The sequence below is a fragment of the Clytia hemisphaerica genome, unplaced genomic scaffold (assembly GCF_902728285.1).
Source record: "Clytia hemisphaerica strain Z4C2 unplaced genomic scaffold, Clytia hemisphaerica genome assembly, whole genome shotgun sequence".
NCBI lineage: Eukaryota > Metazoa > Cnidaria > Hydrozoa > Leptothecata > Clytiidae > Clytia > Clytia hemisphaerica.
In genome coordinates, this window is record NW_027104448.1 from 33,022 (window position 1) to 53,843 (window position 20,822).

The following is a 20,822-nucleotide window of genomic DNA, read 5'->3' on the forward strand; positions in this document are numbered from 1 at the left end:
TTGTTGAAGGTTATTTTTATGATGAGCTTTGTAAAAATCATACAAAATACTTTTATGTCAAATCACAAAATTATCACTCAAGAAACGAATTTTTCTCTTGTTGACTTTTCTATATAACACGAACATAACATAACTTTTTGAAAAAAATGAAAAAATTTTTCCTTCACTCTCCATCGGCACACTTTACAATAGAATTTCATTTTATATTTTACAAAAAGAGCGCATAAACTGTAAGACGGAGAGTTTGTTTATCCGGGAATTTCCCTAGGACAAAAGGAATTTCCCAAAGGGCAATATCATTCTTTTAGAAACCACAAGCTATTATTAAGAACGACACACTCACTCATTGAATATTTTCGTTCCAATGTGTGGCTTTGCCACCCATTCAACAAATGGTAAACTCGTCTAATGGTGAGTTGCCGGTTAACCACGTGCAACGTGGCCTGTGTTTGGGGTTCACAGGTATTGGGATCTGCAGCCCATAACGTCCCCCGGTTGTTTGGAAGTATTTGGGCGTTATATTTTAACACCGCCCTAATGAAATTAGCAACCGCCCTCTACCCGCCCATTTGAAAATTGAAATTTGCGACACCCCTTGAAAATCCTGGCTACGCCACTGAAGACCCACCATTAAACCACTCCAGGTCAAAAGTTTGCTATAAAAAAGTCACAAGGACCATCAGCAGACAGCTAAAAGTGCTGCCAAACTCAGATTACGCAAAGTTTGAAGCCCTGTACAGGAGGTGCTAGAGATTTTCGGGGAAAATTTTGGAAACTCAATTTGATATTTTCTGATTCCCTACAAAAAGTTCTTGAAATCCACTGTAAATCAGCTTTCTAATGTACTTGAATAAAAATTCATTGGCTTTCAAAATCTGCTCCCCACCATGATTTTTAGGGGTCAATTTTCGCTTAGTAGCCTATCTTTGAGACGCTGTATTTTCAAAACTACTTGAGATATCAAGGTGAAATTTTCAGGGTCTTATTTTCTTGTGTGATAGATCAGAGGGTGAGGTATCACACCCTGAAGACTCTTAAAAAAATGGCTCTTAAACACAATTTCCCTAATGAAATTGTTCTTTGATTTTATGGTATGTACTGGTATGTATGTTAGTTTTCTCAAAACGTATTTTGCATTTTCTCCAACATTAAAAGTTTGGAAAGAGCAATTTTACTAATTTTTTTTATTTTTTTTTATCCTCTGGTCCAAAAGGGATCATCTTCAAATGTTTGTAAACCAGAAAAAAAGTACTAGCCTAATGTAATTTTTATAGTTTTATATATTTTCAAAAATGTTGTGCTAAGGAATTGTTTGGGTCTATAAAACTAATTGCTCTGTTAAAAAAATTTCTAAAGAGATTTACTTATAAACTCGCCCAAAACCCCTGAGATTTTGTGCCCTAAAGTATACTGTTAATTTACGATCGTCTGAATTTTTTCTCTTTTCTATCTTTTCTATCAAACATTTCTACATCATTTAAAAATCACAATGTTATTTTAATACTTGCATTTTAGTGAAAAATATAAACCAGGCTTGTCGAAATGATGTTCAGCGCTGCAGGCAAAGCCACATCACGATGTGTGCGGCAAAGTTTGATGAATCATGTAAAGGTGAATTTGAGATTTAATTTGGTTTCTCTATATGCCATTTTAAAATTGCTGATTATTTTTATTTTACAATTTTTAAAAGAAAAAAAAATTTATTGAAGAGTCTGTCTTGACTTGCTTGTAAAAGGTTGTTGTTTTAATGGTTTGAAAAACAAAATGTAACCTGCAGTTGTGAACCTACTCTTTTATGCTTAATTGTAGGCAGGAGGTATTGACTCCATTAACAAAATTTCTGGAAAAAATTACCTCAATAGCATTTTAAATGATCCCCCATTTCATGAAATTTTCCTGAAAAAGTGCCTTCATTTTCCTACGGTTTTTTGGGAAAATCACCCTAAAATCACTTTTCTCCCAGAGCACCAACCCCCATGCTTATTCAACCCCCAGCTGCTTATTCCACCCCCTACAATTAAGCACAAAAGAGTATCCTATAATAATGAATCTGTTTGCAGGTCAGTCTGCACGAGTTACTAAACAATGTTCAGCTCATCAGGAGGTTAACATCTTTCTTTAACTATCTGTTTCAAAATGATATAACAAAATTACTTTATTATTTTTAGATCAGAAAATACAGTATCTCAAATGATTTGGATGTAAGTTGTCTTTTTATGTTTTGGTTTGAGCATCACCTTTTCACCAACTATTTTTTCTTTTCTTTCAAGTGTTCTGCTGGCATATTATCATGCTTTTGAAAGTATATTTCGTCATAATTTTGATTTCAGATTAGCTGGCAGTGTTTTTTCAAGCAGTTTTGTGCTCATTAAAAAGATAATCCAGCGTGGAATATTATCAAAAAAGAAAAAAACAGAATTAAAAATATGGAAAAACGAAGTGAAAAATGAAGAAGAAAATCAACTTCTTGTAGAATAATGCTATGATCTTCATTTTGTATCAGAAACCCTTCAATCTTAGAATATCATAAATGGGAAAAAAGATTTAAAAATATTTCATTCAATCAAGAAATACAGCTTAAAGCTTTGCCCTGGTTGACTTAAAAAGGGCTCTTTTTTGTTGTTTTTGATGATATTTGAGGTCAATCTTTGATAAATTTTGGACTATATCTTTCGATGGAATAAATATTTTCGAAAAAATTTTTTTCTTTCACATTAATGATGTTCTAAGATCAAAGAATCACTTGTGTGAAAATGATAATTATAGCACAATCATTGAAGAAGTTGATTTTCTTCTTTTTCATTTTCAATATTCATTTTCGGATTTTTTTTGAGTTTCTTCTTTATGTATTATGACAATATCCCACTCCAATTTGTCTTTTCAATGAGCACAAAATCGCTACTTGATTCAAATTCTATCAAAAGTTATTGATGTTTGAAGCACTGTCAGCTAATTTGAAATAGACTTTAGTAAACCTTATTTAGTTTGATAAATCATAATATTGAATCAATTAAATGTTCTAAAACATACTTTTATGAGTTCAGAAATCCAAAATTCGAAATATTGGTATTTCTGCACATATTGATTCTGGCAAGACCACTCTGACTGAACGAATATTGTATTACACTGGACGTATTCAGAGTATGCACGAGGTAGATCAGCTTTTCTAATTTAAACCTTTTTTAACGTTTGGGTATTTTAGATTTATACATTTTCCATGCTGGCAACTTTTAAAATCTGACTTTAGTATCTAAGTTTCCCAAATTTTGATCTAACACGAATAAGAAAGGATCTATTTTCTCTCAGTCATAGATAAATTGTTAATATTTCACCTCTTTCAGCAAACACTTTTGTCAAAAAACTTCTCTTGTATTAAAATGTTGTTATGTTTTTTTTAATCGTTGATTTTATTGTTGTTTTTTTTAATCGTTGATTTTATTTTTTTGAAAGGTCAGAGGAAAAGATCAAGTTGGTGCTACAATGGATTTTATGGAACTTGAAAGACAAAGGGGGATTACTATTCAAGTTAGTATTAGTTGGTCTATCTTATAATACTTACATTTTGATAAAAATTCTAAAATGCATTTCTAGCTACGGTAGATGAAAATTTACTTTTACTTTAAAGTCTTAATCAATTAATTTCAATATTTTTCAGACACTTTAATTATAAGGATTATTAAAAATAATTCTCTTTTACTTTCAATCTTTACCTTGTTTACTCATTTTTCTTTAGTCTGCAGCCACCTACACCCAATGGAAAGATCACAACATTAATATTATTGATACTCCTGGTAATTCTTTTGTGTAGTAATCAAACTTTAAGAAAAAAGATTGAGTAAAAGGAACCGATCGCTTTTGACAGATTTCATCAACGGTCTGGAGGGTATGAACTGTATTAACTGAAACTGAATTTACTTCTGATTAAAATGAAACATTCTTTGATTCAGGACACATTGATTTCACAGTTGAAGTTGAAAGAGCTTTGAGGGTTTTGGATGGTGCCGTTTTGGTTCTCTGCAGTGTTGGAGGTGTACAGGTAAGTCAATTTTTTTTTCACTTGAAGAATTTAAAGAAATCGAAATTCATTGATGTTACACAGTAAATTGTTTTGCCAGGTCAGCATTCATTGGGTGCTTCCATTGTAAGATATAATGCAGCCCTGGTAATTTAAATTTTTTACTTTAAAACCTTTCTTATTTGCTTTTATATCAAACTTTAATGGCATATCCATCGGGGGGGCAAGGGGAAGGTCCCCCCAACCAGGGGGGGGGTCGGTAGTAAAATCTCAGACATAATGACGTTTACTACGGTGGTGGTGTAACGAAAAATCGAAAAAAATTTTTACTACCCAGGGTAGTTAAATACTAAAATGGGTGGTATCTATGTGTTAAATGTTGAACATTTTTTACTACCTGAGTAGTTAAAACTGGTAAAATTAGCAAATTTTAGCTATTTTTGTAATTCTTTTAATTTTTTGGATGACTTTTCTGAAAGAATCTGAAAATTTTTATAATTTGAAAAAATTTTCTGTTGGAAAGTTGTTTGCTGCAAACAAAAAAATTTCGAAATTTTTTGTCAAAATAAAAAAGACTTTAATTCTAAGGGCAAAACATTAATTTTTGCACTAAGTGAAAAATGTGTCACAGAAATAATCGTTTTGTAGCTTTTTTTATAAAATCATTCCAAAAAGCAACCAAAAAATAGGTGGTCTCCATGACAAATTGTCCCAAAAACTTTTACTACCAGGGTAGTAAAATACCTCTTCCAAGAGTCTGGGTGGTGGTACGTAAAAATTCGTAAAAATCCTTTTACTACTCATATATGTCTGAGATTCTACTACCGACCCCCCCCCCTGCCCCAACATAAAAATTGACCAAGGTTTTTACCTGCAACGCCAAGATTACAAAGATAACTATCTGCAACATGAAATTTTATGTTTACTACACTTTTTGTGATCTTCGTTATTCTTGCTAAATTTGACCTTCCAATGCCTCTTTTTTAAGCTACTCGAGTTTGTTTGGAGCAACAATTTTTACATCCGCGGCACATAACTTATGAGAAAGATTTTCCTCAGAAATTACCAATTGAAAAAGTCAAAACTTTTCCAATCTTGCCCTCGAAACGAAAACTTGTAGTTACGTCTCTAACTTTGTTGAATAACTAGCCAATTGGTAGCTGTAACATTCAATATAACAATATTGCAGCTTTATGTAGCAAAATTACAATGTTTGGCACATTCGTATCTCTCCAATTTACTTGAAGGCATGCAATACTCATTTTACTTTCTATAGTTGGTAAAGTATACTTAGATGACTATGTAACGCCAATATTAAACAAATTTGGGAAAAAGATACGATGCGGTGACTCTATCTGAGTTTTTAAAAGAAATATTTCAAAGCTTACTTCTCTCATTTCTATTACAACAGAGTCAAACATTAACTGTCAATCGTCAAATGAAAAGATACAATGTCCCTTGTTTGGCATTTATCAATAAATTGGATAGAACAGGTGCTAACCCTTTACGTGTGGTTAGCCAACTTCAAAACAAACTGAACCATAATGCTGCTCTTCTTCATCTACCTATTGGACTGGAAAGTAATTTGAAGGGACTTGTTGATTTGGTTGAAGAGAAAGCTGTATATTTCGAAGGAGATTATGGGTAAGTTGAAAAGTTGTTGCCTTGAGCTTGTTTCTTGTCTTGTTCATTTTTAATTTCTGCATTGTGTTATGAAAACAAAATTATGCTTCTAATTTACTATAGCTGGGGACAGAATAGCAGACAGATTTCAACAAGGGGCATCAAAACAGTTACAACAAAAAATTATGAATTATATTTATAAATAATTGCAAATAATCATAATTCCATAAGTTTTGTGCACTTTTGACATGAAATTCCATTCTACTACTATGGATTATTCAAGATTTTTCCTTCCATTTTTAACTTTTGTGATTACTTTTGGATCAGTAATTTCTTTTTATTGAGGCTTTTGAAGATTCATGACAAAAGAAGGAACTTGCAAAATGAACTTTTTCTTAAAATATAAATATTGAGGTATTAATCTTACCTACTTTCAAACCGACCACATGGGATTTGCATCCTACAAAAATGCTACAGATTTCGAGGGCTGCCCCTACTATAGTTAAAATTAAAAATGTCCCAGATTGAAAATTTTTCCAACAATTCTTTGGCGTAAGCATTTTGTCAATATTATTTTTCTCTATTCACAAAAAAGTTGTTATTGTCAAGAAAAAGTGGAATACATTGTTTTTGTTTCTACAGATCAGAAATGGTTTTTGATGAAATTCCAAAGGAGATGAGAAGTGAAGCTGGTGAAAGAAGAGAAATGCTTATAGGTTGGTTATTTATTCTCAAGTGTAGTAAATTTCAAAATTGAAAGACACACAAATATGAGACCATCCTTGATACAACTCTTTAAACTTTTAATGAAATTTATCCAGTCTACTAAGTTTCGTTTTGATTACAATTTGGACAAGCCATTTGGTTTTGAAAAAATAATTGAAATTTAATTTCAGAGGCAGTTGCAAATGCCGACGAAATGCTTGGTGAAATATTCCTCGAAGAACGTGTTCCTACCATTGAAGAGCTAACCGTAAGCATTTTGATGCAGCCTACTTGATACTGACTTTTTTGATATTTTCTTCACTCACCTTTTAATGCGTAATATTCATTTAAAAACAACATAAAACAATCCTCGATTTGATAACAAATTCTTTTTGATAAAATATTTTCATTTTGTTTTAAACAACTTTCAAAATAATTTCTGCAATATTTTTCTTCATATAGCAGAGCAAGCCCGTAGGAACCATCTTTCTGTATTGAGCAGGCAACAATGAGCAACCAAATTGCAAATAGGTCAAAAAAGAAAAGTGGTGTATAAGCCAAATAGTGAGAAAATTCATCACGTTTCATAGTTTTTCTTTGTTGTTGCATTTCTGTGTTTGCATTTTAGGCAGGAATCAGAAGATCTGTCATTCAACGAACATTCACTCCTGTCCTGCTCGGTTCCGCTCTCAAAAACAAAGGTGTACAGGTAATAATCAAATAATTCGAGTCATTTTGAATTACTTTGAATTGCAAAGCAAATCTCTTTCCTTTTTACATTAAAGGTTTTGTTTTTAAATAAGAGTGATATCGTTTGCTTACTCATCAATCTTAAAATTCACAAGCTTTTTCACATTGGATTGACACAGATGTGGAGCAAGATTGGTCAGAAAGAGGAAAACAAAAATATTTTTTTACTTATATCAGCTTAATAAAACAATAGCAAGACACTATCCTAATATGAAATATGTATCTGATATGAAACAAAAACACTTACGTGAAATTAAACCTCTAAGGCGAATTTTGGCAAAAATTAGGGGTTAATTTGGCAAAACTACTAATTTTGGCAAGAAATTTGACAAGGCAACAATTTTGGTGAGACAGGAGTTTATTATTCATATTTTGGGAGTACTAACTCGCCAAAATTAGTTCCCTCTAGGATGAGTATTGCCAAATGTCAGCATTAGTATATAAGTCTACTCAGATGGTTATGCATCCAATCAAAGTAAATACGTTAAAAAAGTTAATCTTGTGACAAATAAGAGTGAGACTAAATTAGCTTGAATGTCACCTATGCACCCGGGGGGGGGGCACTCGATCTGAAAACGACCATACGTTCGGCCCAACATTTGGCTTCTAAAATCGGACCCTTACAGTGCAGTGAATTTCCATGAAAAATCATACCCTTACAGTGGACCTTTTAAAAACTTCTCGGCCGTAAGGGCGAATATTTTGCAATTTTCCAAGAAAATGTGGAAATTTTCCTCCAAAATTGACCGATTTTGTGCCAATTTAACAAAAAATTGGCCTTTTATCACAATTTCCTACCCTTACAGTGCAGTTCAGTGCAGTTTTGTAATTTCCTACCCTTACAGTGCACTAGCTGAACTATGAAAAACCTACCCTTAAGGGCCGAACGTCTGGTAGCTCATTTACCTTGAGTGCCCCCCCCCCCGGGCCTATGCATCGTCAAGATTGTTACATCAGGTAGCGCATTATTATTGCTTCTTCAATTTCTAGCCATTATTGGATGCTGTGTTACAATATTTACCAAACCCCACTGAAGTTGATAATTATGCCATCAATAATGACAAGTAGGGATTCTTTTTTTTGATTTTAACTTATTGAAAATCGACCCGATTGAAGAACGACAAATTCATTGTTGGTATTACTTATAAAGAATGTGAATATCGAGCTCTCGCTATCAATAGTTTTCCTCTTACTGTTTATTATTCAGTTCAAAACCGAAATAATAATAATACAGCTTATTTTTTAGTAAGGAGATCCAAAATTACTGAATCCTTTGGATGTTCTTTACTAAAAAAATTCTGGCATTGTTCTAATTCTAAAATGTATATTTTTGTGCAGTTTCCCTCTAAAATGGGTTTTTAAAAAAAGCTCCTCTCAACAAAAAACCTTAATAGAATGTTCTTAACTTGTTCTGAATATTTTAGCCATCGAAGCCTTATGTTCGTATACAAACAATTTGATTTTTCGGATTTTTCTTTTAAAGTGATGGAGAAAAGTTCTTATTGGATTCAAGCGGAGATTCTTCGAAACCATTTCTGGGATTGGCTTTCAAACTAGAGGTATTCTATCATTTTGATGGCTCTTTCTAGCTAGATGGATTCAATGCAGTATAGAATTTGTCAAAATTGGAAAGAAATATTTTATTTTGGGTCTCTAAAGGCTGGTCTCAACTTTCGCGCGAAATGATTGACAGTTTTTTTCTTAACCTTTTTTGCCTGATGAAAAGATTACGTCATAAAAAAGTTTCGCGCAAGCAAAAAAAAAAGTTGAAGGAAGTTCTACTTTTTTCATCCATCAATTTCGACCAATGGAATTGCTTCATTTTTCAACCGGTCTTACAAAAACGTCAAAAAGTTTTCGCTCGTGTCATGCGAAAGTGGAGACCGGCTTTAAGAATCATTTTAGTAGTTCACTGCCATCAGAAATTTAATGAGTTGAATTTTATTATTATCAAACTTTCTGTTTTCGAAAAACAAAAGACCAATTTATTGACGGACGTTCGATGAATCGGAATTTGTTGATGTATTTTGGTAGTGATTTTACTGTGAAAACCGGCAAATGTTGATCAAAAGTCGCGTCAAGGCAAAAATATTGTCGTTATTACAGTACTATATTCCGTGATTTATACCGACTTTGAAATGACCTTTGCTGAAACACATCCAATTTTGTTTAACTTTTCGCCAGGCTGGTCGTTATGGGCAACTGACATACATTCGATCATATCAAGGAGAATTAAGTAAAGGTCAACAAATTGTTAACACAAGAACTGGTAGGAAAGTCAAAGTACCGAGACTTGTTCAAATGCATGCTGCTGACATGAAGGTATCTATCCTATCTCTCAATCTCTTAAGCGAAAGTAGTGCAGTGGTAGAGCATCCGGCTACGGTTCGCAAGGTTCCGGGTCATACCAAAGATTCTCAAAATGGTACTTAATGCTCAGTAATTAAGAGAAGGGTCAAGGGTAAGTGGAGAAATCAAGGGAAAAAGAGTGGTGCCCTCCCCTACCTTCGGGTAGAGGAGCCTTCAGGTCGCCTCCGACTGCGGTCGAAGTTTACTACTACCTATCTTACTTGTTGATGAAAGATTTGAGAATTTTTATTGATTTGACACAGTAGTACAAGATAAGTTGACGAAATTTTATATTGAGAAGTGGTCTCGAAAGTCAAAAGTTTAAAAGACAAGTAGCAACATTCAACTAGGACAATTTCTCTGCAAAAATGAATTTTACTTCACTTCGAGTCTTGGTGATTCTAAATTTGAATGTAACAGAATCAAATTTTTAGTCGTGGTCCATTCAGACAAAACTTGTAGATTTTTTTCTCCATTTATGAAACTGTCTTGCACTTCTACTCTAGGATATCACAAAGACATCTGCTGGAGACATTTGTGCTTTGTTTGGTGTTGATTGTTCTTCCGGTGACACTTTTGTCAGTGAAAATTCCTCATCACTTTCCATGGTAAGAAGTACTGCACTTTCTATTAATAATCACTATGTATGTATATGTATGTGCTACAGTACATCAGAACAGTATGATTCTCGTCCTTGATGTCCAACCAAACAAAAAACTGATTTGATACAGTGGAGTCTCCATATTTCGAACGCGAACGGGATGGGAACACAAATTTCGAGTTACGGAGTCATGGAGGTTTATGAGGTTGTGAACTCAGAAGTTAAGAAGATGAGACTCCGCTGTAGATTGTTTTCGATGTTTTGATTTCACGGTCACGTGTGGAGGGAAGAGTGGATATTACAACAGATACTTGATCAAAACAATATGACGAACCTTGCAACTCATCATTATGCTAGGATTAAAAGTGTTTTTTATACCTCTGGGTAATTCTGTTCTTATATTTGGCATGTTGAATGATTTGTTGGAATAATTTCATCTTGTTCCTACCAAATTTGCTTTCATCACGTTTACCTTGTTGGTATTAAAGTTTCAATTGAATATTAATTGTTGTCTCTAATTTATAGGAATCGATTTACGTGCCTGATGCGGTCATTTCTTTAGCTGTGGAGCCCAAAAATAAGGTAACATTGGTTCCAATATTTTTCGGTCTTTTTATTACCAACAATTACTTTTGAAGTAAAGGAGGAATTTCAAAAATTAATTTGTTATCGTTTCGTATTTGTTAACCCGAGTGTACATAAGTGAAATCTTTGACCAAGAACAATCTAGCTGAGTTTTTCCCTTTCGTTTTATTTTAGAACGATGTTGAAAGTTTTTCCAAAGCATTGAATCGCTTTTCAAGGGAAGATCCAACATTTCGCGTTCACGTTGATAAAGAAAGCAAAGAGGTTTGTACAAGTCATAATATGCGTATGTATCTTGATGGAATTCATTTTGTAGCATTGCGAAGGATACTTTGTAAATGCTACCAAAGTGTTAACTGTTCCTAATATTATTGTTATAAAGATTTATCTCAGGAGAAGCCTCAGCCTCACGATGGGCCTCTAGCCGATCTTCTTTCACATTCCTCTTGTAACAAATTTTTGTGGGTGATTTTTCCATGCATCATTCAGTTTCTCTTGAAACGACTTAAATCGATTGTACAGATACAACTTCTCTTGGTAGGGTATTCCACGTTGGCACATATCTATAGTAAAACGATTTCAATAAGATAGGATATTTTTGAATATTGTACACGGGAAAGGTTACCCATTTGAAAAAGACAAACAAAGAAAGGTCATTTAAAAAATATATTCCAAAGAGTTTTAAACAGGTTTTGAATTCTTTTTCTTTTGTTTACAGACTATCATTTCAGGAATGGGAGAACTTCATTTAGAAATTTATACTGAGGTAACGTAATGCTTTTTATCTTTTATATCTTTATAGTTCAACATATATCAGCATGTAGATTCTCTAGCCCAATCTAAACACGTGACTTGAATAAAGTTGATTTTTTCTAAACAAAGTTAAGTCTGTTAAGTATCTGTTAAGGGAAGTATTCCATCCGCTATTGGAAACTATGCGAATTTATTAGAAAAAAAGAAGATGTGGAAAAAATTTCATCTTTCAAAAGATAAATATTGACTGAAGTACATGTTTTTTTTATAAGCATACAAAAATCCGAAAACAGGCTCAGAGATGCTTAGGTCAAAAGCTTAATAAGGCTGAAAAATGCTTAAGGGGATGCTTAAATCTAAAGCATAAATTTAGGGAAATACTGAAAATCCGTAAAATTCCAGCCAAAAAAAGCCAAAATCAGGAAAAAAACTTTTTTCGTAGGCTCAAGTAATGCTTGCCATGTGCTTAATTTTCCACCATATCTGAGCCTAGATATGCTTATAAGTGCAATGCTTATAAAAAAACATGTACTCATTTTTAAACTAGGTTTTTAACATGTTTCCTTTTTAGCGTATGCGTACAGAATATAATTGTGAAGTGGTGACGGGAAAACCCAAAGTTGCCTTCCGTGAAACTATTATGAAACCCACTGTAAAGTAAGTTCTATCTTTCGTATGGTTTACTACATGGAAAATATTATATGATAACATTATGGATTTTAAGGAGGCCTATTATCACTGACAACATCAAATTTTCGGCTAAAAATTCTGAAAACCTACACTTTACATTAAACTTTATAACTGGAAGAAAATTGTTAACTATTTTTAAACTTTCTTACTTTTTTCACAATTTTCAGGTTTGATTTTCAACACAAGAAGCAGTCTGGAGGTTCTGGACAGTATGGTAAAGTAGTCGGCAGAATTGAGGTAGACATTAAGTTGTTCTGATCGAAATTCCCCTGACAAAATATGTTACTTAAAGTTTGTCTCAAAATAATTAGCAGCTGAAACAAAAAAGTCTGTAACTTCAGAGTTCGAATAAAAAGATGTTGTTTGTTTGTTGAAAGTTTATTCAGAAGTGGAATATTATCGAAAGTAAAAAATTCGAAAGGAAATCGGAAAATGAAGATGAAAAATGAAGAATTGGAAATCTACTTCTAGAAGAACTACACTTTCACTACATCGATTCTTTGGTCATTAAAATCATCACTGTCAGAAAACTTTCCAAATAGTATTTATTTAACCGAAGGATTAAGCTAACTGACTTCAAACTATCAAAAACAACAAAAAAAGAGCTTTTTTTAGTCAACCAGCTAAATTATGGAGCAAATAGACTACACAAATGATTTTGTGGTTCAGAGATGCCGGCTAAATCGATCTTTTCAGCCAGGGTGCAGTATGCAGTGCTGATGAGTCCCAATAAGGACGAGATGCATATGCTGCTCTACCACCCAAGTCTCCTGAGTTCTTAACTCTTCACATATTATAATTTTGAAAGATTTTTCATAGTAATGACGTTCTCAGATAGAAAATGGTTTATTATGAAAACGATGATAAAGGATCAGGAGGAATAGAAAGGATTCTAAACTTATAAACTTGATCTAGGTAAAAATCGGCAGGTCAAGGTTTTTGTTTCAATTTCTTTGACCATTACTTTTTGCAGAAATTTGACGACGAAAGTGAAAACACAAAGTTGGAATTTATCGATGGTACCATTGGTATGAACATCCCAAAGAATTTCATCCCTTCCATTGAGAAGGTTTGTAGTTTTGCCCCTTAAAATATTGAGATAGTTTGGATTTAGGGTACCGCAGTTCGGGTTGTGTCTTTACTGGTGACGGTGTGAGAGAATTTAGAGAAAATTGCGGTGGTTTTTAGTTTGGCCTTGAAAAAGGGAAAAAAGAAAATTGTAGATGAAAAATAAAGATTTTTTTTGAAAGGTTCAAAATTCACGATTTAACAGTCCTGTAAGGTTTGCATCTACCGCTATTTTCAAGACTCTTTTTTGATTCATTTTGCAGGGATTTTTCGAAGCTTGTGACCGTGGTTTCTTAACTGGACACAAGATGTGTGGCTTCAGATTCATTCTCGAAGACGGTATGAAAATTGGATTAAATTCCGGAAGGGCTAGAGAAAAAGTTAATCAACACTCAACACTCAACAAAAAGCGGATTGAATTCTTTTTAACACTTTCTTTGTCATATACGTATCACGCGTTTTGGATCTGAAAAATAATTGGCTTCATATTTTCCATCGAAGAGATCCACTTAAGCTCTTTGGGCTTTTAAACTCAATGGATATTATACTAGTATAAGCCTATTCCAGAAAAAAATTTCACTTCCTATCGAGGTAATTTATGGGATGGCTAAAGCCCCTGGATCTTCAAGATTTTTCCCTCCCTGCAATGGAAGATATGACATCCTCAACATCTCGGAGGAGAGGGTTTCCGAAAAATCTTGACAATCTCGACGTAAAATTTTTATTTCCAATTAAGGTTAAGTTTTGGTTTATTTTTAATGAGTTGATTTATTTCAATATTTTTTCTCATAAGGTGCTCATCATGCTGTTGATTCGAGTGAGTTGGCTTTCAGACTAGCTGCTATCGGTGCCGTCAAACAAGGTATGATTAGCGAGTTTATGTATTTGTGGTTTTTTGCGACGAAGACGCTTAGCTTTTGATTTGTTTAGATCCCGATCAACTGAGGACGACGGTTACTAAGCACTTTTACCGTTACCGATTCTTCGGGTCAAAACTGCGGGCTTTTCAAAATTGTTTCAGACACTCCGCCGTCCCTCATATAAAGCACACTATATTCATGATATGCACCACTGCAATGTCTTCTGACATTACATCACGGACCCAACAGCTGATTGGTTGAAAGTGACGTAAAATCAGTCAATACGTCACTTTGAACCAATCAGCTATTGGGTGGAATGGAAGACATTGCAATGGTGCATATCATGCATAGAGCTTCTCTATCTTTCCCATGCCACGGTAATTGAAACAAAATATTGCGCCATTATAGTTTAAAAAAAAACAAACAACTTGTATGGCGTGAAGCGAAGAGGCTAGTAGTTTTAGCCATTTTGGTTTGGTTAATAATAAACTCAATCTCATTATTACTAAAGCCAAGGATAAAATCAGTGGCCTTCAGTCTAGATTGGAAAAAGACGTATGAGAAGACTCTACTATATGGTGGAGATAAATAAAGATTAACCGTATTATTCTCATCTTTCTAGCATTTGAACAAGCGAACCCGTGTGTATTGGAGCCGGTTATGGCTGTCGAAATTGTCGCCCCGAACGAAACACAGGTAACTATAATTGGGTGATCAAGTTGTCTTTTCTATTTTTTATTCCAGAAAAAAACTGATTGAGATTATATAGATATGAGCCCTCCGAATCCATTCGGAATGGGTCCTGCTACCCACGAAGGAGTAGGAATCACGGCGCTGACAGACACTGCGACTTGACAGACGCGAGCTGCCAAGCAATGGCGTATACCATGACACTCGAACGACACTGGAAGAGCGATGCTCACGCGAGGCCGAACCTTATGAGTGCCACGGCACGTCACAATGTCTGTCTAATCTACCCACACTCTTGTATCAGAGTAATGGTACCCAATTCCCCTCACATGGCATGGGTTGACCCGGGCGAAGGTATATTCACTTGCCAAGTGGATCGTAGAGACACGGTGGGTATCGATCTCTGGCCTCCCAGGCGGGAGTCAATGATGATAACCACTATACCACTACGCCTTGAGATTATATGAAAGCAATGAATTCTCTAAGCAAGATTTCCATTGTTTATTACTGTTTATTACGATATTGAGCTTTTCCAGAAATTTTCCGTACTCGCTCTATTGTGGATACTATTCATTTTTCGAGTTCAGAAGCCTCCTGGATATCCGACTTAAAAAAAATCATCCCCTGGATATCCAAAAGGATGGAGTGGATAGAAGGGTTGAGGATATCCAGGTATTTTGTCCTGTACCCCCTGGATACCCAAGCATTTTGTTATGTACCTCCTGGATATCCAGGCATTTTGTTTTGTACCCCCTAAATATCGAAATGCCTTGGAGTTTTTACAAAATACTAATTGGTCATTTAAAGTGATAGAGATTTAGAAAAAGTAATAAGATTCTTTTATTACATCTTAACGACCAACCAAATCAAATAAGAGCTTGTAAAAACTCCAACTTGTCCCTAACTATCCTCTCCCTCTTATAGGGTTCTACTCCCTGGATTTCCAGATAGCATTTATTAACCCCTGGATGTCCGATATCCTAAACAGGGGGGACGCGGACTATTTCTGGAAAAGCCCATTTAGTTTTCGGTAACCTAATCCTAATCCTAATCCTAACCTAATCATTTTAGAAGATCAAAAGTTTATCATGAGTGACCGGAAAATTCTGAAGGTTTTGAGATGAAGGACCCTTTTTTGTATTTTTTCTTTAGGGTGCAGTAATGGGTGGAGTGAACAAGAGGAAAGGCGTGGTCACTGGTACTGAAGCAGCTGATGAATATTTCACAGTTTACGCTGACGTAAGGATTATTTTGTTTCACAACGTAACATCTAATAAGGGGAGATTTATAAAATTGTTCGATCTTAAATACTTAGTTTGCCTAACACATAGCCCCATAAATTCCTGTCTTTTAGTATGCGGACACTTTGCTTTTCAACAACATTTTTCTAGCACATACACTTATGCTATGTTAAAACGTTATACTTTGTTGAAAAGATATTTCAAGGGGTAAATAATAATGATAGATTAAAGATTATTAAAAAATTGAAAAAGGAAAAAAGAAAAATGTAGATGAAAATTAAAGGTTTCTTTTCAAAATTCACGATTTAACATTTTTACGAAAATTTGAATCTTGTGGATCCAGATTTTCCATTTCTTTCTTAGTTAGAAAGTTACCTTTAAAGTAGGTCAGTTTTTGGCATTTTTGGTGTGAACTGTTCCAGTTTTAGCCCTAGTTCAGACGGACTTCAGTTTTCCCTCCCAGCTTTCAATAAAGATTCAATTCGGGGTTATTTTAAATAAGAATACGAGACAGTAATTCTTGATATTTTTGTACAAAATTTCTAAAGATTTTTTGTTAATGAAGTATAATCGTTAATGAAGTATAATCGGTCAGAAAAAAAAACATCACTAGCTACTTACAAAGCTTAAAAATTAAACGTACGAAAAGCTTTTGACAGTTAGGTATAATCAAATCCGATCTTTCAATATTCTTTCTTCAAATTTTGCAAAACGTGTATCGATAGTACCACTGCCAATCGAAATTAGCTGCGAGCTTCACTCCTTGTTTGCTATTCATCTCCCATCCATAACATCTCCGTTCGCCGACCTTCTTCCATGGGGGCGGTAGGTAAGGAACGTGTATTGTACAAGGTGATATCCGACATTCCGCCTTTGTTGCGTCCGATGCTTTCAGAATTGTGCAAACAATTAAAAGGGTTGCAAAAATTGTAATGCTAAGTTTGCCAGCCATGTTTTCTGCTTCTTAGAGTTAAATATGTTTGTATTCCTTTTAAAGTGACTTCAAATTTGATAATCACTGACCGACATTGACCTCCTTTTATACAAGAACAGCTCCCAGCTGGCACACAACGTTGTTTCAACGTTTATTTAACGTTCATAAAGTCCATATAACGTTAGATGGACGTTGAAACACCATTGTGTGTCAGTTAGGCTGTTAGACTTTATGATGATCTAAAACCACAATTTTTATTCCGACTGTGTAGGAGAGAGGGAGAGTTCCTTTCAAACGCTCCATGAAATTGTGTAAATCTTCCGAGAATTTTCAAAATTTTCTACTCATAACGTCAAGTAAGAAGCAATGGAGAATGTCTGTCAAATTCTATGATGTGTTAAGATTAATGAGGTTATTGTTTAAGATATGCTTCGTTAGCGTCTGTGTTTCTGTGGTTTATATCCAGATCACTCTTGTTTTTCACACATCCCAGATATTAATTTGAAAAAAGAGTAAAAGTTTTCCAGAGTAAACCACAGACAGGTCTTTCAAAACTGTTTTTACAAGTGAAATCTAATAGTAAAGATCACACCTCCCCCACACCATCCCGGAAGATTTTGTACGTCTCACTTACTGTAAGCAAATTCACCTGTGCTACAGTGTTCTCAATTCTTCCGTGTCTAATGAATCCTTTCAAGCCAAAAATTTATAACCTTTTTAAAATAGCAATAATTTGAAATAATTTTTTTTTATATAAAAGGGTGTCTGTCTGTTAGAAAAAGAAATTTTACTTTGGCCCTTTAGTAATATTTTGTCATGGCTAATAATCTGAAAACCTTTTAAAGTGGAGTCTCTATAACTCGAATAGACACGAAGAACACAAATTTGTTCGAATTATGGAAATTGGTTTATAATTGGTTTAAAGTTAACTGAAGGGACAAGAAAACTTGTTCGAGTTATGAAAACATTCGAGTTGTAGAGGTTCGAGTTATAGACACCTCAGGCGAAAATAAAAAAATGTAGTGTTTCCGAAAACTGGCCGGCTGAAAAAATCTTTTTTTCTGAGCCGGCCGTAGACTCATCTATATGGTTCATCATAAAGAAAATCAAGTTGACCGTTTAAGCTATCCAATGTCGTTTGGTTAGATATTCCTGCTTGTAAATCAAGTTTTGTTCGTTAGTAATATTGATGCATTAGTATTCAGGGCTTACTTCATACTGTTTGTAAATATAACAATAGCGTTCAGTTTGAGATCATTGTTGCTATTTTCTGCCCGCGTAGTTTGATTATTCGCCCGATAGTGTCATTTGGGCCCGACGCGAAGCGGAGGGCGCAAATGGCACTAGAGGGCTAATAATCAAATTGCAAGGGCAGAATTAATGACAACAACGAACGAAAACTTGACGCTATTACTATTATTAGCCATATCGGACATTCAAACAACGTTTTTTTCTAGCGTCAACCAATTTATTTCGTTTCAATGCAATGTCTTCAACAAATTTTTAGCACCTTGCGAGCGGGCCGCAAATGACCAAAAAGTGTTTTTTTCTGACGTTAGTTTAGTCTCTTCGCTTCAATGCAACGACTTCAATCCAATTCCGAGCGGGCCGCAAATGACTTTATTGCCCTAATACCCGGGCCGTTAATGATATTTTAGCCCTCTGAAGCCTGGCGCTTTAGTTTCTTCAGCGCAGGTAAGACAATTTAAGTCACGAAACCTTTCAATACCGCCCGCCGATTGAACCTTTAATGGCTTACTTAATGACCGCTATATGGATAATAATAAAAGTTATCTTTAAATTTCTATTTCAATGATCTTAAGTTATTAAAAATAGCAAAAAAAAATTGTCCACGTTTATGCTGATTTCAGGATATCTTTATAGGACTATCCTTAATTTTTCTTCTCTTCCTTAGGTTCCGTTAAATGAAATGTTTGGTTACTCAAACGAACTTCGCTCACTCACCCAGGTGAATATTATTATTTCAATTCATGCTGTTATTGTCTTTAATTTTCCCGTACTTTATAATAGCATAAAAATAGAACTTTAACGCTAAATTTGGCGAGGGCTAATTTTGGCGAGTGGAGCAGATTCTTGATTTTGACAAGAACTTGATTCGGCGAACGGTAGGGTAATAAAGGTTTTTATTAGCCTAAAATTTAGTATTTTGTAGACGAAAATTGTGGTTTATCCAGGAAATTTACGAATAACTTAATTTTGGCGAGAACCATTAGTTTGTACTATTCTCATCTATTATGTGACTCCTTCCTCGTTTCAAAATGTCTAGGGTAAAGGTGAATTCAGTATGGAATTCAAGCGTTATTCTCAAGCACATCCTCAAACCCAAGCACAGCTGGCGGACGCCCATTCTGGGGGTGGTGCAAGTGGCGGAAGTGGCGGAAAGAAACAAAAAGGGAAGAAATAATTGAACACGTTTCATAAATACTTATGTGATGCAGGGTATGAGAGTTTTGTATCTGTCGCCACAGACTCCTTCTATGAAAAAAATGCTGAATAAGCAGATATGGAGAATGGTAAGGTAGTCAAAATGGTAGAAATGAGTAGTATGACTCGAACTCCCATCGATAACAATGAACAACGAGTTTCTGGCATCTTTCATTCTGGCAGATAAACCAACTGGCTAAGACCATGTTCACACGTGACTGTTCCATTTCGCTCCAAAACGAAATGAAGCCATTCTATTGGTGACATTCAAGTGTTACGTTACTTCTAACCAATAGAATGGCTTCATTCTGTTTCGGAGCGAAACGGAACCGACACGTGCGAACATAGTCTAAGTACCTCCTACTTCGACGCTGCAGACAACTATTCTGACAATTGGTTATACCTCTAACTTTTGATGCCGAAAACACCTATTCTGAATGCTTTTGATGTGGTTCTATGAATAATAAAAACGAAAACAAAACAATGTATTTTTATAGTTACTGCATACAAGTTACTGAATATAATTTACTGCTATAATTATCACGACTGATCCTTCAATCCTCGAAGATCATCGATGTGAAAAATTGTTCAAATAAATTCAATCAATCGAACGATATAGTTCAACGTTTATCACTGATTGGCTTTGGAAACCATAAAAAAATAACAAAAAAGAGCCCTTTTTCAAGTCAACCAGCGAAAAGTTTCAAGCTGTAGTTTTTGACTGAATAAATATTTTTTGGATTTTTTATCTCAATTATGACGTTCTAAGATCAAAGAATTTCTGATATTAAAAGAAAATCATAAAATGCTTTCAGAAGAAGTTAATTTTCTTCTTTTTCAATTTACATCTTCTTTTTTCCATTTGTTGAATTTTTTATTTTTTGATAATATTCCACTTCGGAATATCTTTTCAACGAGCACAAAACTGCTATCTAATTCTAATTCTATCAAAAGTTATAGTCTTTATTGTTTCCGCTGCAGATTATATTGAGACAGACTTTAAATATAAAATGAAAAATTTTACCGATCAACTGATTAATTTTATCGAATATTTTAAATTTTATAAGTTTAATCATGAACATATAAACGACTGGACATCTATCTTTTATTGTCTCTTTGAAGCGAGCTTCGTTGCCGCCTGTATTTCAAAATTGCTATAAAAAATCCGACAATATTCCGTCGTAATTTTATTTCTTTGAATTGTTTAGGTAAAATTATTGTTAGAGCTTGAACATTACTCCTAATGCACAAAAAGTTTATTTTCAAATTTTTTCACGAGTTTGCAATATATTTTATCAACATTTTCAACTCTGAAATGCAGAATTTCAACTGCGTGTATACTTTTGAATCCCTTTTGTCACTCCAATAATTTTTTTTATGACTTGAAAAAAATAGCTTGCCAAAGTTGAGTGCCTGTGTCATAAGAATATCGAAATTAGAATGTGACACTCTCTAAAATTATTAGACACTTTTAAGTCAAAATTTGGAAATATTAGTCGGAGTTTTGACAAGC

At 34.2% G+C, this 20,822-nt stretch overlaps 1 protein-coding gene across 1 annotated transcript; it reads left to right on the top strand.

Annotated features, from left to right (window-relative positions):
• The first annotated feature begins 1,510 nt into the window (after window positions 1–1,510).
• Window positions 1,511–19,920, top strand: LOC136821036 (elongation factor G, mitochondrial-like). Its single transcript, XM_067077271.1, has 26 exons — window positions 1,511–1,611; window positions 2,169–2,201; window positions 3,045–3,152; window positions 3,451–3,525; window positions 3,734–3,791; window positions 3,948–4,036; window positions 5,427–5,659; window positions 6,281–6,354; window positions 6,535–6,611; window positions 6,972–7,052; window positions 8,084–8,157; window positions 8,577–8,652; window positions 9,278–9,415; window positions 9,949–10,050; window positions 10,569–10,625; window positions 10,803–10,892; window positions 11,347–11,394; window positions 11,953–12,038; window positions 12,239–12,308; window positions 13,045–13,140; window positions 13,403–13,478; window positions 13,933–14,001; window positions 14,622–14,695; window positions 15,842–15,928; window positions 18,780–18,833; window positions 19,152–19,920. The coding sequence occupies exons 1-26, from the start codon at window positions 1,543–1,545 to the stop codon at window positions 19,287–19,289; spliced, it is 2,232 nt and encodes a 743-aa protein (XP_066933372.1). The 5' UTR covers window positions 1,511–1,542; the 3' UTR covers window positions 19,290–19,920.
• Window positions 19,921–20,822: the final 902 nt, after the last annotated feature.

Coding starts and splice junctions, on each gene's coding strand:
- LOC136821036 (XM_067077271.1), top strand. CDS start 1,543: ATGATGTTCAGCGCTGCAGGCAAAGCCACATCACGATGTGTGCGGCAA. Junction 6,355..6,534: donor AAGAAGAGAAATGCTTATAG/GTTGGTTATTTA, acceptor ATTTAATTTCAG/AGGCAGTTGCAAATGCCGAC. Junction 11,395..11,952: donor ATTTAGAAATTTATACTGAG/GTAACGTAATGC, acceptor TTTCCTTTTTAG/CGTATGCGTACAGAATATAA.